Here is a 14,227-nt window from a genome sequence, read left to right as displayed (position 1 = left end):
CTGCACCAAGTAATTACCCTTACTCGTGCTTGCTTACTCCAAACGGTCCAGAAAGTCCAATAGTGCCGTGTCATGCATGACGGTAACCGTATTACTTCTACTCCACACAGCACCACTCCACAAGGATAGGCTTCCGACTGCTGCGAGTCTGGCCTGTTCCACCACTCAGTCGCCCCTCTCCGCTGACAGGCGTGCCACTACTACCGTCCTGCTCGGCAAGGCTGCTTGTGTACATGGGGTAACCAGTGCGGGTCACGTGTCTTGGCGGCCGGATATCATCGGCTCCGTGCAACGCTGCAGGTCTGCTGATCCTCCGGTGTGCGCCATCGAGATCTGGCCTGCCAGCCGGGAATAGCTTCAGTGGCAATACCGAAACTAACCTTCTCCTTGACACGGTCGAACAAATCCAGATTCGGGATGAAATGTTCAATCTCGGAAAGCGAAAGGGCGGAGGATGATGGAGTGACCACATGCTAATATTCAAGAACCGTCACTGTCCTGTCTATTCTTCACCTGCCTCGCAACATTGACACTCACTCCTGGTCCTCCCCTTCCTCTGTGTCTTTCACTTCAATGGACTCTCAAAATACCCATTCCCCTCACTCTCCCCACCCTGCCGTCCTCTCCGGGCAGGCGTCACCGTTCCACTGGTGCCACTCCCTGCCGCCATCCCCATCTCCGGGCTGACTCTTCCACCCAACAGTATCATATCAGCGCTTCCCCCTCCCACGCCAGCGTTTCCCTCTTGCTTTCCAGCAAGAGCCGCCTCGTACTCCCACCGTGGTACATAGCCCGTCTTTCGCGCGTCACGATACGCTTTGTTGACAATCTGCTCCACGATCCCAGCGTCCTCGAACTCTTGGTATTTGCGCCATAGACCCAGCGCAGTGCGTGCATCCTCGATGCTGTCGTGGTTGCCCGTCTGTACCTCTTCTCGCAGCAAGAGTTCGGCCAGCATGGCCAGTCTCAGTCGGCGCGGGTTGTCTCGTTGCAGGAAAAGGTCGGCTGTGTCAATGATTTGCTCTTTGGGCACATGAATGTTGACTTCAAGGAAGTCTTTACCTAAACCATGTCCCACGAATATGCAGCCGAGATTGAGCAGCAGCCAAAGCTTCTTGTACGCGACTTTGAGGCTCACCAGTGCATGCCTCGAGCGGCGCGGGTCCAGGTCCCCCTCTCCGATGCCTGAATATTGAGTGACGTAGTCCACGATCGGTTCGTTGATGGTTATATAATCATCGATGAAAGGGATTCCTTCGTCTTCTCCGCCGACTCTGAGGACTGATACACGACCGAGACCGTTGCGCTTAGGATTGGTGGTGACTCGGCTGCCGTTGGCTGTAAGCTCGATCTCCTCGCGGACTAAGATTACAAATTCAGCGTCTATGGCAACGTGAGTGCCTGATTCTGGAACCTCAACACCAGGTTTCAGTGTATATGCTTCACGGCTGTTAAAGATACTAGTGATGTCAGTAAGATTGAACGAAGAGAGAGCATCAGTCATCTATCTCACTTTAAGGAGCCATTGTAGTACAGACAGCTTAAGTCGAGAGAATCTTTCCACGAGTCGTCCATGTTGTGTCGGGCGTGTCGTACTTGATAAGTAAGAATGACGGGAGACTTCCATGGCGTGACCTCAAGTGCTTCGTCCTGTCCGATCTTCCTGACTAGAAAGTCATTGAAAAGATGCCAATGATTGCCGATCTCTCGAGGACTCCTTTCTGATACAGTGACTATAGTAGTGGTAAGCCTCGAAAGTTCGAGCTAATTTGCACGCCACATACCGTTGACAACCGAAACGAGATGGGACTCTTGTCGGTCTGCGCTTGTAACGTCGGCCACTAATCCCACGAGCTCAAAGACAACGGTGGATCTGTGGTATCGGAAGGGTTGCAAACTCTCGCCCTCGAGGACCCTCATGTTCCCACCTTCGATGGTGATTCCTATCTCTTGCGGTAGCCAATGGGGTTTGGCCCAAATCTGCTTGTTCTTTGGGCTCTTGTCTAAGCCTGTATTGATCATGAGAATAGGCGAAACATCAGTTATTGTTCGTCGGCTAGCTAACGGTGCATATCGTCGACATCGTTGGCACCATCCTTTAGTTTGTGATTCATTCTGGAAGCCTAGGCTAAGTACGTCCGAGAACTTCGGGAAGGGACCCCGACTCCTGCCAATAGCATTCTATATTCGTCAATACTCGAAGTCGTGCAGAAACAATTTGGAGAAGGCTTGTACATACTAAGTCCGGGTAGGTCAGAGTAGTGACATGTGAGGCATCATGGCGGAAGGTCTCATGATTGCAGTTGAGGCAGCGAAGAGTGAGGAGACCGTTCGTGATAAAAGCCTGTATGCGAATTAAGCAAGAGGAACAGTACGGCATAGGCAACGCACCTGGTCAAGAGTAGAATCATAAAGATCCGCTCTGCGAGAGTCTCGACAGATCTGCTGCAAGAGGAACCGGTTGGCAATTGAAATCCTCACGTCCAACGTGTTCTGCGGGGAGCTTTCCTCTACAATATGGAGCTGGGCGGCTGAGTACGGATGGGATGTTAGCTTGCTACAGTTTCTTTTCATTACATTACGCATACCTTCCGGTAGACTGCGGTAGGCCAAAAGAAAATTCGTAGCCTGACACCATTTTCCGCGTGATCTTTCTAACATATCACAGAGGAAGCCTATTTCGCAGAGCATACAGCAATCCTGGATACAGCTTCCTGCGGCATGATGCAAGGCGATGTTGCGAATGACAGGGGTGAAACGAAATAATTGAAGCAAAGGGTTTAGGTAGGAATTCATGTTGTTATTTGTCAGCCCGGAATAGCGTGTCTTGTTGTAGTACCTGCCCTAGATTCAGTCAAAAGTATATGGTTGATTCAACAGACATACTTGAAATCAAAATCCTCAATTCCAAGTCTAGGGCCGAATTTGATGGTTAGATTGGCGTAGTAATTGGGTACGTCCGCTTTGGTGTTGTCTGACAACGCAGTATCAAGCAGTGCTTCTTTGGCGCCACTGGTAGGACTGTCGTTACTGGGGGTGACCTTCGAGTCACGAGCCTTCTCACTCAGCAACTTCGGTGCAGCAAAAGCTGTACCATTGGTGTCTGCGGATTTCAATCCTTCAACCTGGTTTCTGAAAAATTTTCGAGGGTTTGGAGCGATCTGGCCAATGCCTCCAGGATTCGGTCGCAGATTTTTGACGATGTCTGGGTCAATCACGGCAGGAGGCTTTCCAACTTCAAGGCATCGTTCATTGCCCCAGGCAGACAGAAGCCTCTCGCGATAGAAAGGCATACCTATTATATTGAGTGGACTGCAAGGAAAACGAATCAGTCAATACATATTTGTTCGGCGGAAAGATTTGAAAATACAAGTCGTCATCCACCCCCATCGGACGTTGCCCCATTGGACGTACATGCACCACGTCGTCCGCAAATTCAGTAGGGTTGAGAACTTCAGTAAATTGTAGCTTCTCAGGAGAACCCCAAAGGTGTATAGCATTATCCTGGTCCACGACCGCCCAGACGTTGCCAGACGGTGAGATCATCATCGAGGTCACAACGCTCATGAGCTGTACATGTAGCACGGCGGCGTTATCCGGGTTCATAAAGTCTACAAGATTCAGTTGCCCATGCTGTGAAGCGATAAGAGTGGTTGTTGACATCCTAGGGTGTATCTGCACAAAAGCGGCTCCAGCGGGAAAAGGAATGGGCGCAAGCACCTCCAAATTTTTGATATCGAAGATCTTCACAATATGATCAAGCTGTGGAGCCCCGTATGATTTCGTAGACCAGCCGCATGTTAAAAGGTAGTCCGTTTTGACATCCATGCTGTTGATTTTCGAGGAGTGAGCTTGCCATGTCTTGACCACTTTAAGAGTCCCTGGATCCAGAAAGTCAACGGAGCCTGTGCTTGTTGCTGCGCAGATATAGCGGGACACCTTCATCATAGTGTAATCTGCATTTGTAGGGATCTCCTCAACGACCTGACCCTTCTCCACATCGATCTTGTACATGGTTCCCTGACATCCAGCGACCAGGATAAGCGGGCTGTCTTTGCGAAGAAAACTCATGCAGCAAAGCTTCCGCATAGCATTTTCTCTGTATGAATGTTAGTGGTGGCGGTGGGATGCTCGTTGACATGGACAGACTCGATATGCCATTGGGTCAAACACCGCCGATTCATAAAATGCACACTTCGCGAAGCTAGAGAGATGATTCCCCTCTCATTGAACAAGAACTGCTCGACATGACCTTCGCTCACTAGATGAGCTTGCAGCGAAGTGTACTTCTCCAGCTGCGAGGCATAGTACGAACTAACACGTCCCTATCGTTGATCGTCTCCCGTATCAGAAGTCATCGCACCAGCACTGATTGACAGGAAGTCTCACATAATCATCTCCAACCCATAACAATTCTTGATGAGTGTCGAATGCAATTGTAGCGATAATATGCGCATATTGGTTGAGATCTGGCGGAGAAAGCTGTATCTGTCGGACCTTGTATTTGAGGGATGTCAGTCGTTGGGTGAAAAGGCAGAGTCCCGATTTTTTCAAATAATACGGCGTGAACTGCCCTGTGCTCTTACGAAATACTAAGAAGTCTAAAGATACCTCTTGCCAATCTGAATCCATTGCGGCGATCAGCCTCAGATCTCTGTAAACATCGGTGCCCCGGTCTCTATATCAACTGCAATGCCGTAGTTGCCCAATTCGGCCGTACTGGAATTTCTTAGGGAAAGAGCAAAGCGCCATACCACATGGGCGGAAATCGCAGCCAGATGAGGTAGATTTTGCCTAACGATTCACTCCAGCGCATGGTTTGGCAGGTGCTTCGATCCCTCGTGAGGTCTAGATGGACAGAAAAATCGTATGGTGCCTCTCTAATATTCGGTCTAATCGAAGACCCAAGGTAAAAGCTTTGTTCGCTGATTGTCTGAACACTGGTCGTTGTTTTCGGCAGAAGTCGGCTAACCTTCAGTATAGGACGGTCCTCGACCTACAATAGCTGTCCTCTCGATCTTCAAGACCCACAGAGCGCTATCCGATAAACGCCGACGCCGAGGCAACAAATTTAACCGAGATTCTTCCCCCTTATTCAATAGCTTCCTTATTTTAATTATTAAATAACTCCACTATTAATAGTCCAATATGCCTTAAATTGCTACTCTATCTACTTCTGATAAGGACGAATTAGATTAGGCCTTAAAGCAGCAAAAAAAAGCCGCGAAAACCAGTGAGAGACAGGTATTTCTTGAAAAACGTGACAATCTTCTCCAGCGTATTTCACTACTTTCAGAGTATCAACCAATGGTAATTAAGCATCGGGCAGCTGTCAGTCATCTTTCAAGTGATCTATTTCTTACTCCACGTACTGTGTTTAGCCTTATATAAACTACTACTGTCTGAGAAATGCTTCGAGATAATATCAATTTGTATACCTCTGCCCAAAGTTCTCGCGATCTTTATTGGTACTCCACAACTGTGTCAGAGCTTAAAATTTTCGTCGCTATTACAATCTATATAGGAATCTTTTACTTTTCTACTATTTATGAAAGCGTGATAGTAGAGTTGTTGAAAGAAGGAGATATCTGTCGAGCAAGGCCAAATCCCCCCCTATCTCTACACTACCAAAGGCACTACGAGGTAATTATAATTTGTAAGACTTAAAGGCTATTCGGGCGTGCCTTATGTGTCGTAAGGATATTTAAAATCGAGGTTTTAGGCGAGAGATTAGTGGGAATAGAGATAATGCTTCTAAGATACGCGGGGGATGTAAAGTATGTTAGATCTTTTTATATCGCAAAGGGGATTGCGCAAGACGATTTCATGAAAGGGATGATACATTGGACTCTATATAATAGATCTAGACTATAATTATTGAATCATATGAATGTGGTGGGGTAGTAATCGAAATAATGGTGCGGAGAAAACAATTTGTTGCCTCTCGGCGTTTAACGGATAAGCCCTATGTTGTAGAAGAGCGGTAAGGGAATAACAGAGTTTTTCATCAAAAGTATGGTGCTCACAAGCAAAGTACCAAAGCTCACTACGAAGTATTTATGCTACAGTGACTTTGTATTTACATGCATTTGCTGCCATCCGCTTCAGCGGCTCTCTGTACTCGTACTCTATCCAATCTTCCAGCCTGTAGTATGCCTTTCAAAAAACCAAATCGCCATTCCTGCTAGATTATATCTGGTAGAGTACATGGCACTATCCAGGCTAACAAAACTTCGATAGCTCAAACTTGAGGGCCGGCTTTGATGACCTCGTCGGTCGCCTCATCAGCATATTTCTTGAAGTTCTCAACGAACAGACCCCCCAATTTCGTGACTTCCTCTTTGAAGTCAGCCGCTCCTGTCCAGGATTTCGCCGGGTTGAGTAGCTCAGAGGGAACACCGACGCAAGATGTCGGTACGGGGAGATTGAAAGTCTCGTATGTCTCGAATTTAGCTTTGGCAAGCTCGCCTGAGTGGATGGCATCGAGGATTGCCCGTGTGTATTTCAATCTGTGCTCATCAGCACGCCTTATGCCAAAAGTGGGCAGAGTGAGACTCACGGACAACGCTTGCCACCAGTCGTGGCACCAGCTCCAACCCAACCAGTGTTCAGCAGCCATGCATTAGCATTGTGGTGCGCGATTTTGTCAGCTAGCATTTTGGCATAACGCATGGGATGCAGAGCTAAGAATGGCTGAGCGAAGCAAGAAGAGAATGTCGCTTGGGGCTCGGTGACACCATCCTCCGTGCCAGCCATCTTTGATGTGTAGCCAGAGATGAAGTGAAACATGGTTTGCTCAGTGTTTAGCTTAGAGATAGGCGGTAGGACACCACGAGCATCACAAGTGAGGAGGATAATGTTGGAGGGATGGTTGTCGGATACACAGGGAATCTTGGTGTTCTCAATGTACTCAATTGGGTACGCGCAACGAGTGTTCTCGGTCAATGTGGCATCATCGTAGTCAACCGTTCGTGTTTCAGGGCTGAAGACAACATTCTCTAGGATGGAGCCGAACTTGATCGCATTGAAGATGTCCGGTTCCTTTTCAGCCGAGAGATTAATGCACTTGGCGTAGCAGCCACCTTCAATGTTGAATACACCTGTATCACTCCAGCAGTGCTCGTCATCACCGATCAGGGCACGCTTGGCATCTGCAGATAGTGTCGTTTTTCCTGTTCCAGATAGACCGAAAAAGACTGTAACATCGCCGTCTCTACCTTGATTGGCAGAAGAGTGCAAAGTCAATACGTTGTGCTTCACAGGCATCTCGTAGAACAACACCGTGAATATGCCTTTCTTCATCTCGCCAGCATACTCAGTTCCTAGTATAACCATTTCCTTCTCGGCAAAGTTGATAGCAACAGAAGTGGACGAGCTCATCCCGGTCGTGTATCGATTGGCTGGAAATGAGCCTGCATTGTAGACCGTGTAATCTGGGTGGAAATGCTGTAGCTCTTCCCTCGATGGCCGGATGAGCATGTTGCGCATGAAGAGTGCATGATACGCTCGAGCACAAACAATTCGAACGCTGATCCGGTACCGCTCATCCCAGCCAGCATAGCCATCGACGACATAGATTCGATTGCGGGTATTCAAGTAGTCAACAGCCCGTTCTCTGTTGATCCTCCAGACCTGATATTTGATTGTCAGACATCCGGGGTTCTAGAGACACGTGACTTGTAGCGGGGTTGCTATGCCGAGGCATGCATGCAATGCGTTTGGATCCCGTTCCACAAACCCGCTCATCCATCTCCAAATGCCGAGTCGCAAAGAAAATATTGTACTGACCTGAGGTGACATCGGCTTGTTGACGGGACCCCACCAGACTTCCTTCTCAGAGCCTTCTTCTTTGACGATACGCTTGTCGAGGGGTGAACGGCCGGTCTTGGCCCCTGAGTATGCGGTCAAAGCTCCCGTTGAGGTGATGGCTGAGCCTGTTTCATACACCAAGGCATCTTCATACAAGGCTGCGACAGAGGGATTGGCGATCTATGATGTTTCAGTTCTGGACTCGGGGATCTTGTAGGAGAAATGGCTCACAATGGAGACGCGGTCGTAGTCAATATGAGCCACTTCATGGAGCTCTTCCTCGATCTCAGTGTGCTCGCGCTGCGGCCTAAGGGAGTCTATGGATTAGTGGGAGCTCTTCTGAATACAGTTGGCATTAAAGAGAAAAAACAGACTTACTCAACACCACCGGGATGAAGACTTGTTTTGTTGACGCTGTTCGGATTAATCATTCTGGCGAGTGAGCTGGAATGGTAGTTGTTGCCTAGTTGTTTCTGCCGTTGTTGCGCTGTAAAGTCTGTGGCGAGTGGAGTTCGAGGACGAATAATGTTTTCTAATTCTTTTGAGGGCATGGCGGCTGTTTTGTATGTATCTGAACCTCACATTAGCTCCACAGCCTTGAAGCATAATCGGCAGAAGTCGGAACCAGATTTCTCGACCCAGCCACGTTGGATTATGGCGTTTGAAGTTCAGTGGGTAGTCCAAGGGTCAAACACCCGAAGTCAGGGCGTTCCAAACGTACCGAATTTGGTCCGCAAGTATGGTAAGTGGCCTGGATTGCTTCAGATGAGGACCGTAAGACGTGGGCAGAAGAGATTTAAGCACAAACTTCCGAAGTGATATTTCTTTGTTGGCTTTTGACGTATTGTCGGAAGCATGCTAACCCCGCCTTTTCGCTTAAACCCTAAGGTGAATCTATTTGTATGCCATTGGACAATCGCTTTTTAAGGACAGATGGAGTTGGAGGCTCTTTCGGTTCCTCCCATGGTATGCTGCTGTGCCAGCAGTCCAGCCATATGATCTGGACATCGGCAGCCGCTATGATATTCCCAATCGTGGCCACCTCAGCTTCCAGTTCTCCTTGGTAGGACGGAGCCCCTTATGCGCCGTGCTCTCCACGCCCCGCCTTGCGTTCAGTGTTCAAGATGTCTCCAATCTCTAGTTTCAAGAGCTCGGGGAGAATAGCACCTGCATCGCCTTCGAAGAACCAATCTCCCTTCTTCAAACCTCCTCTGCCCGTGTCTGCCCTGTCCATATTGATGACTGCGACTCTTGCGCCTTTTGCCCTAGCTTTTTCGATGTAACCCGCAGCAGGATAGACCTTAGCACTGGTTCCAATGACGAGGATCAGATCGATCTTCTTCGATTCCTCGATGAAATCGTCAATCTCCTCGATAATCTTCTCGGGCAGCATCTCTCCGAACCAGACGACGCCAGGACGAAGCAGTCCACTGCCGCATTCGGGACAATGGGGAAGGTCTTTGGTATCAAGCTCTGGGATCTCAACCCGATCATCCGATATGTCCAGCTCTTTCCCTGATTGATGCTTTGAACCCGCGCCGTGCATGGCATGTTGCAGTGAGTCTGTGGCTCCGGCTCCCGAGGTTGCTGTTCCCAGAGGAGCTGGTGAGGGCCCGCCCTTAGGAATTGCCAGCGCTGGTGCTATAGGATCTGTAAAATTGTTCGACTCTGCATGCTTGCAATAGAACGCGGTGCATTTGACATCGAACAAGGACCCGTGGAGGAGATAAAGCTTCGAAGCTGGATGGCCTGCTCGTTGACTGAGGCCTGGAATTACTCATAAGCTGCTGAAAGATTGTACTTGGTGCGACACTCTGCCTACCATCAACGTTCTGGCTCAAGGTTAGGAAGCCCCTCTTGCGTCTGGCCAGTTCAGCAAGAGCATAGTGAGCTGGGTTTGGCTGTGCCTGCAACGCCATGTGCCGTCTGTAGCTGTAGAATTGCCAAACCAGGCCAGGGTCTTCGGCAAAAGCCTCCGGGGTTGCGAGAGAGACTGCATCGTAGCTTCGCCATAGACCGCCGGCGCCACGAAACGTAGGCAGCCCAGAGGCAGCTGAGAGGCCTGCACCGCATAGAGCTAGTACGCGGTCTGAGTAGCGGAGGTGGTTCTGGAAGGACTCCAAATCAGCAGACTTGATTGAGGATGCCATGCTTGCAAAAGAGTGCTTATGTTTGAAGATGATCTTTGTTGCATTTCCGTAGACGCTCATGCCTCAGCGCCATATCTTGGGAGCTGTTGCCTGAAATATGACTCGATGTATTTGTCAGCGTGTCTAGTTCCTTCTATGCATGCGTCCTTCCTACATCCTTCCATGCAATTCCATCATTGTTCCTTTCATGTAGTTAGCCATAGATAGCAGTGCTTTGTTCTCCATCAGCTACATAATAGCTGATGGCCCCACCACTGAATCTACATGCATTCTACATCATCACCGTTGTGCCTCGCTGAGAGTATTGAGGAGGATGACGTTGCATGGTACGACAAGCTATAAGAATCTACCCCCCAGTCATTCGGAACTCGTCCCTATAGCACTCTCAGTACTCTCTTACCCCACGGTAGCTATTTACTCTACGATACTCCTACTCTACAATATTCTTCTTTTCTACGATACTCTGCGGTATTCTCCTATCTTACGATAATTTCTTTCTCTACCCTTCGATGCTACTTTATCCATGCGCTATCTGAAAACAAAATATCAACATTCCAGAGGCGCCTTCTATCACGAGGCTGTAGCTTCGACTTCAGACGGGTGGAAAGTGAAAGACTTCAAAGATATTCTGGCTCTCTGGATACTATACATAGACTTCCAGCACTGGGGCGAATTTTGGAGTCGAATAAATTTAGAACGGATGAAGGTGCGCTTTTACTTCTCGTTAGAGAACTCTGTAAGTAGTTGAGTAGAGCAATCCATAAACTGGAAATTCTGTGATCAAGGCTTTTGTTGTCGATTTCTGAATAGTAATTCTGTTAAGGGTGACTAGAGGCTAGCCTCGGATACCCCCGATTCTGATCACCGCTACTCGCTACCTTACCTCATCGAAGTTGAGTCAAGCTATCTATTGTAACACTTGGCAAAAAGTTAATCTGAAGATACACTCTCGTTCAGACTTGTGCTGTGGCTCGTAATTTGCCCATGTGTGTAACTTCCCAGCTCACCCAGGTCGCCCGACCATAGGGCGGCGATCGACCTAGAACTAATCAGGGGTGAGATCGAGGTACATTTCGGATATCTTTGGCAGACATATTTGTGCCAAGCCGCCCCTGCCATAGTGGTCGGCAATGGTCAGTCCTACTCTTCGATCACTGCGACAGCGCCGTTTGAACGACCATTGTACCATAGCCCCGGGCCCTCTGACCGAGATGTGGGTGCGATTGAATGTAGTGGAATGGTGGAACGGTGGAATAAGGCCAATGTGTATGTTGTATAATGCCTTGCAGAAAACTCCCCCCCCCCAAGTCTATTTGTATCATTAGATAAATCGCTGATAATTTCAATTCATAGAAACCTTCTTGCCTCTCGCTCTTGCCCCATTGCTTAATAAAACCAGGTTCCAAAGAAAAGAATCGTCGTGTAAATTGTCACCACGGCATAAAAGCCCTCATGCAAATAATTAGTCTTGCCCCACCTCGACCGCTTCGCACCGTCGGTCGGATGCGCAATTCCCGTATCCTTGTCCCTCCGCAGCAAATCCTCACGGTCAGGCATCGAAGGCGGGCTTACTGCATATTTGATGGGAATCATACAAGACGCCGAAGCGACAAGCCAAACCAATGGAGGCCAACCGGCATGGGTGAGGATGTAAAATAAGCGATCTTCGTAAGTATCTGGGGTTGTTGTAAATGCGCGAGCGGTAGAGAGAGCGGCGGCACCGACAGTGAAGAACACATAGGAGAGGTGGATGAAAGCTCCGCCGTTCCACCAAATTGCCTTTATGCGGCGCATCAGGGGGGCACGGTTGCGGGCATCGCGTTCATTGATGACGGAGTCGATGCTGCCGGATGAGGAGAAGGTGGCGAGTTTTCCGCCGAGAAAGGCGGGGAGGAGGAATGAGCGGACGATTGCAACCCCGTGATCTACACAGAACAGAATTGTCAGTAAAGGGATGATTGCATGTAAAGGACGGATGCTGAATGAGTAAAGAATACTGACAGGGTGCCATCCAGAGCGTATTGAGGTTTCCACGCCAGGCAAAACGATAGCCAGCCGGCACGAATGCGACCCATTCATTTACACGGTTGATAGCTAAAGAGAAGAAGGCGAGTCGGAGGAGCCATCTTAACTGGTCGTTGTCTGCATACGCAACGAGCCTAAAGCCAGATACCAACACAATGGGAAACATCAGGAGAGAACCCATTGCGGAGACTGTTGAGAGGGTACCGAGAGTAAAAACGAATCCGGTGAATCGGTGAAGCACGCTCATTCCTCGACAAATTCGGCCGAAGAGAAAGAAGTTAAGCTTCGCTGAGGTCTGAACGGTCCCAATCGTCTGATTCTGGTCAGCAGGAATCGAAAACGACCGTATATTAGGATTATGTAAGCTTACCCATCGTGCTCGCTGCTTGATATGGCCGGAGAATGAGTCCGGTACCGTCCCGTATTGCAGAGGTTCCTGTACGTAACATGTTCTCCATCCAGCTCCGAGCAGCAAGTTCGAGCAAAAAACATCCTCAGCCACTGAGCCGGTGGGAAACCCGCCGATCTGATCCAGAGCAGTCCGACGGAGGGCATAGCCAGACCCTGTACACCAAGCTGATCCAATGGCATCTTTTACGCCTTCTAGAATGCCGAAGAAAAACGCCAAGTTTTGATAAAGTGGATCGTTCTTTGGTATGTTGTAGAATAGCTACTGCTGATTAGTCAAGACACCGAGTAGGGCATGTCCAAACGAAGTAGACTACTACCACCTAAGGTGTTGATGAGGGATCGACATACCTGAGGCGGGCATGCTAATGCTAATCCAGGATCGGTTATGAGATGGGCGATGATAGCGCGGAGCCATGCTCTCTCAACAATCATATCAGCATCCAAAGCAGCAACATACTCGGCTTTTTCTCCTTCGAGACCGTCAACGTAACTTAATCCGTGATTAAGGTTCCCTGCTTTGAAATGGTGTGGTACGCCCTTCGTCTTTTTTCTTGCCGAATAATGTATACTTGGGTTGTCCAAGCCTAAAAGCTCCACCTCCCGTCGCACTTCCTCAGATGCTTTGTCATCCAAGACTACGACACGCATCCTGTCCCGGGGCCAGTCAATAGCAGCGGCTGCTCTAAGTGTATCAAGAACTACAACAGTTTCCTCGCCTGCGCAGGTGATGAGAACGTCGACCATAGGAACATGTTCTCCAAGGACACGCAGTCTAGGGCGGCGGCGAGGTTTGATCGAGAAACATTGCAACAGTTGAGTTAGCACTACTGGTACTATAGGATATCCGCATTAGCAGACATCCATGGAAAAATGCGAAAAATATCAGGAGGCTTACATGCAACCCCGAGCTCAATAGAAATGAACAGCCAGGCCACTGGATACACCGTATGCCTCAGCTCTTGCGCTGCCACCGTGTACCTAACGCGAAAGGCGAAATACAGCCAGTATGCAGCGATTGCGCACACAGAGCTGAGCGGGAGCAGTCGATTCAGTCGAAGCTTCCAGGTTGCGACGTAGCCGGCGTTGTCCATGTCCCCAATCTTTTCGACGGCATAAGTTGATTCGATGGTATAAGTTGGTTCGACGGCATGGATGCTTGGTTCTGCGCTGGCCTCCTCCTTGCAGATAGAGATTTCCGACAGCGGAGTCGACCCCTCTTGGGAAGGTGCGTATATCGTTGCCATCTTGGACCGTGAGATCAAATATGTCAGATACCAGCGGTCGCGATTGTTGGATTGCTCGACTCTTTGTTTGTCGAACTTGACCGGGAAGCCTGATCACCACCAAAGCCACAACCTAGCAAGGTACCCAGGGTATGGTGGCAGTTGTAGGTAGGCGAGGCTGGTGTTGCAGAGCCCAAAGAAGAGAAATTTGGTAAGGAAATGAGACAACCAAAAGAAGCTGTCTAGCTGATTATGTTGTCCCTCTGGATATCCCTCTGGATATAATCAAGCGATGAGAGCTAGAGCGCCCCGACCTTTTCTAGACTATGAGAATCTATATTGTTCCTCAACAAATCTACTTCTTATGATGTAACTTTGGCGGCCTGCACGTTTCAGGGGGCAAATCCGAAAGCGGTTGTAGGATTAACAGTTGAAGGCTCCGAACTGGCTGTAGGTCTCGTTGACTTTGATGTGCTCATCGTACATGTTGCTAGCTACGAACCTTCAACTTGTTAAGGAAGCCGAAAGTACGTATCGACTGTTGCGACAAATGAATTGTCGACAACCCCCACGTCCAAACTATCAACTACGCCAGTTCTTTCCACCGTG

At 49.0% G+C, this 14,227-nt stretch overlaps 4 protein-coding genes across 4 annotated transcripts; all 4 read right to left on the bottom strand.

Annotated features, from left to right (window-relative positions):
• Positions 1-97: 97 nt before the first annotated feature.
• On the bottom strand, positions 98-4,632 carry HO133_007705 (uncharacterized protein; the record flags this gene model as incomplete). Its single annotated transcript, XM_037298575.1, has 11 exons — positions 98-338; positions 591-1,460; positions 1,514-1,733; positions 1,785-2,181; positions 2,240-2,344; positions 2,392-2,531; positions 2,589-2,839; positions 2,887-3,312; positions 3,371-4,099; positions 4,150-4,325; positions 4,390-4,632. The coding sequence occupies 11 exons, from the start codon at positions 4,630-4,632 to the stop codon at positions 98-100; spliced, it is 3,798 nt and encodes a 1,265-aa protein (XP_037155911.1).
• A 1,609-nt stretch (positions 4,633-6,241) lies between these two features.
• On the bottom strand, positions 6,242-8,360 carry HO133_007704 (uncharacterized protein; the record flags this gene model as incomplete). The annotated part of the gene is made up of 5 exons (XM_037298574.1): positions 6,242-6,509; positions 6,560-7,632; positions 7,789-7,989; positions 8,041-8,116; positions 8,188-8,360. The coding sequence occupies 5 exons, from the start codon at positions 8,358-8,360 to the stop codon at positions 6,242-6,244; spliced, it is 1,791 nt and encodes a 596-aa protein (XP_037155910.1).
• A 527-nt stretch (positions 8,361-8,887) lies between these two features.
• On the bottom strand, positions 8,888-9,959 carry HO133_007703 (uncharacterized protein; the record flags this gene model as incomplete). Its single annotated transcript, XM_037298573.1, has 2 exons — positions 8,888-9,576; positions 9,632-9,959. The coding sequence occupies 2 exons, from the start codon at positions 9,957-9,959 to the stop codon at positions 8,888-8,890; spliced, it is 1,017 nt and encodes a 338-aa protein (XP_037155909.1).
• A 1,386-nt stretch (positions 9,960-11,345) lies between these two features.
• Positions 11,346-13,639, bottom strand: HO133_007702 (uncharacterized protein; the record flags this gene model as incomplete). Its single annotated transcript, XM_037298572.1, has 5 exons — positions 11,346-11,884; positions 11,961-12,297; positions 12,355-12,654; positions 12,744-13,228; positions 13,291-13,639. 5 exons carry the CDS (start codon positions 13,637-13,639, stop codon positions 11,346-11,348), a joined length of 2,010 nt encoding a protein of 669 aa, XP_037155908.1.
• Positions 13,640-14,227: the final 588 nt, after the last annotated feature.

The sequence above is a fragment of the Letharia lupina genome (assembly GCF_014066315.1).
Source record: "Letharia lupina isolate WasteWater1 chromosome Unknown contig_4, whole genome shotgun sequence".
Lineage (NCBI taxonomy): Eukaryota > Fungi > Ascomycota > Lecanoromycetes > Lecanorales > Parmeliaceae > Letharia > Letharia lupina.
The sequence above is the reverse complement of the archived record's forward strand: the minus strand, read 5'-3'. Positions and strand labels throughout refer to the sequence as shown.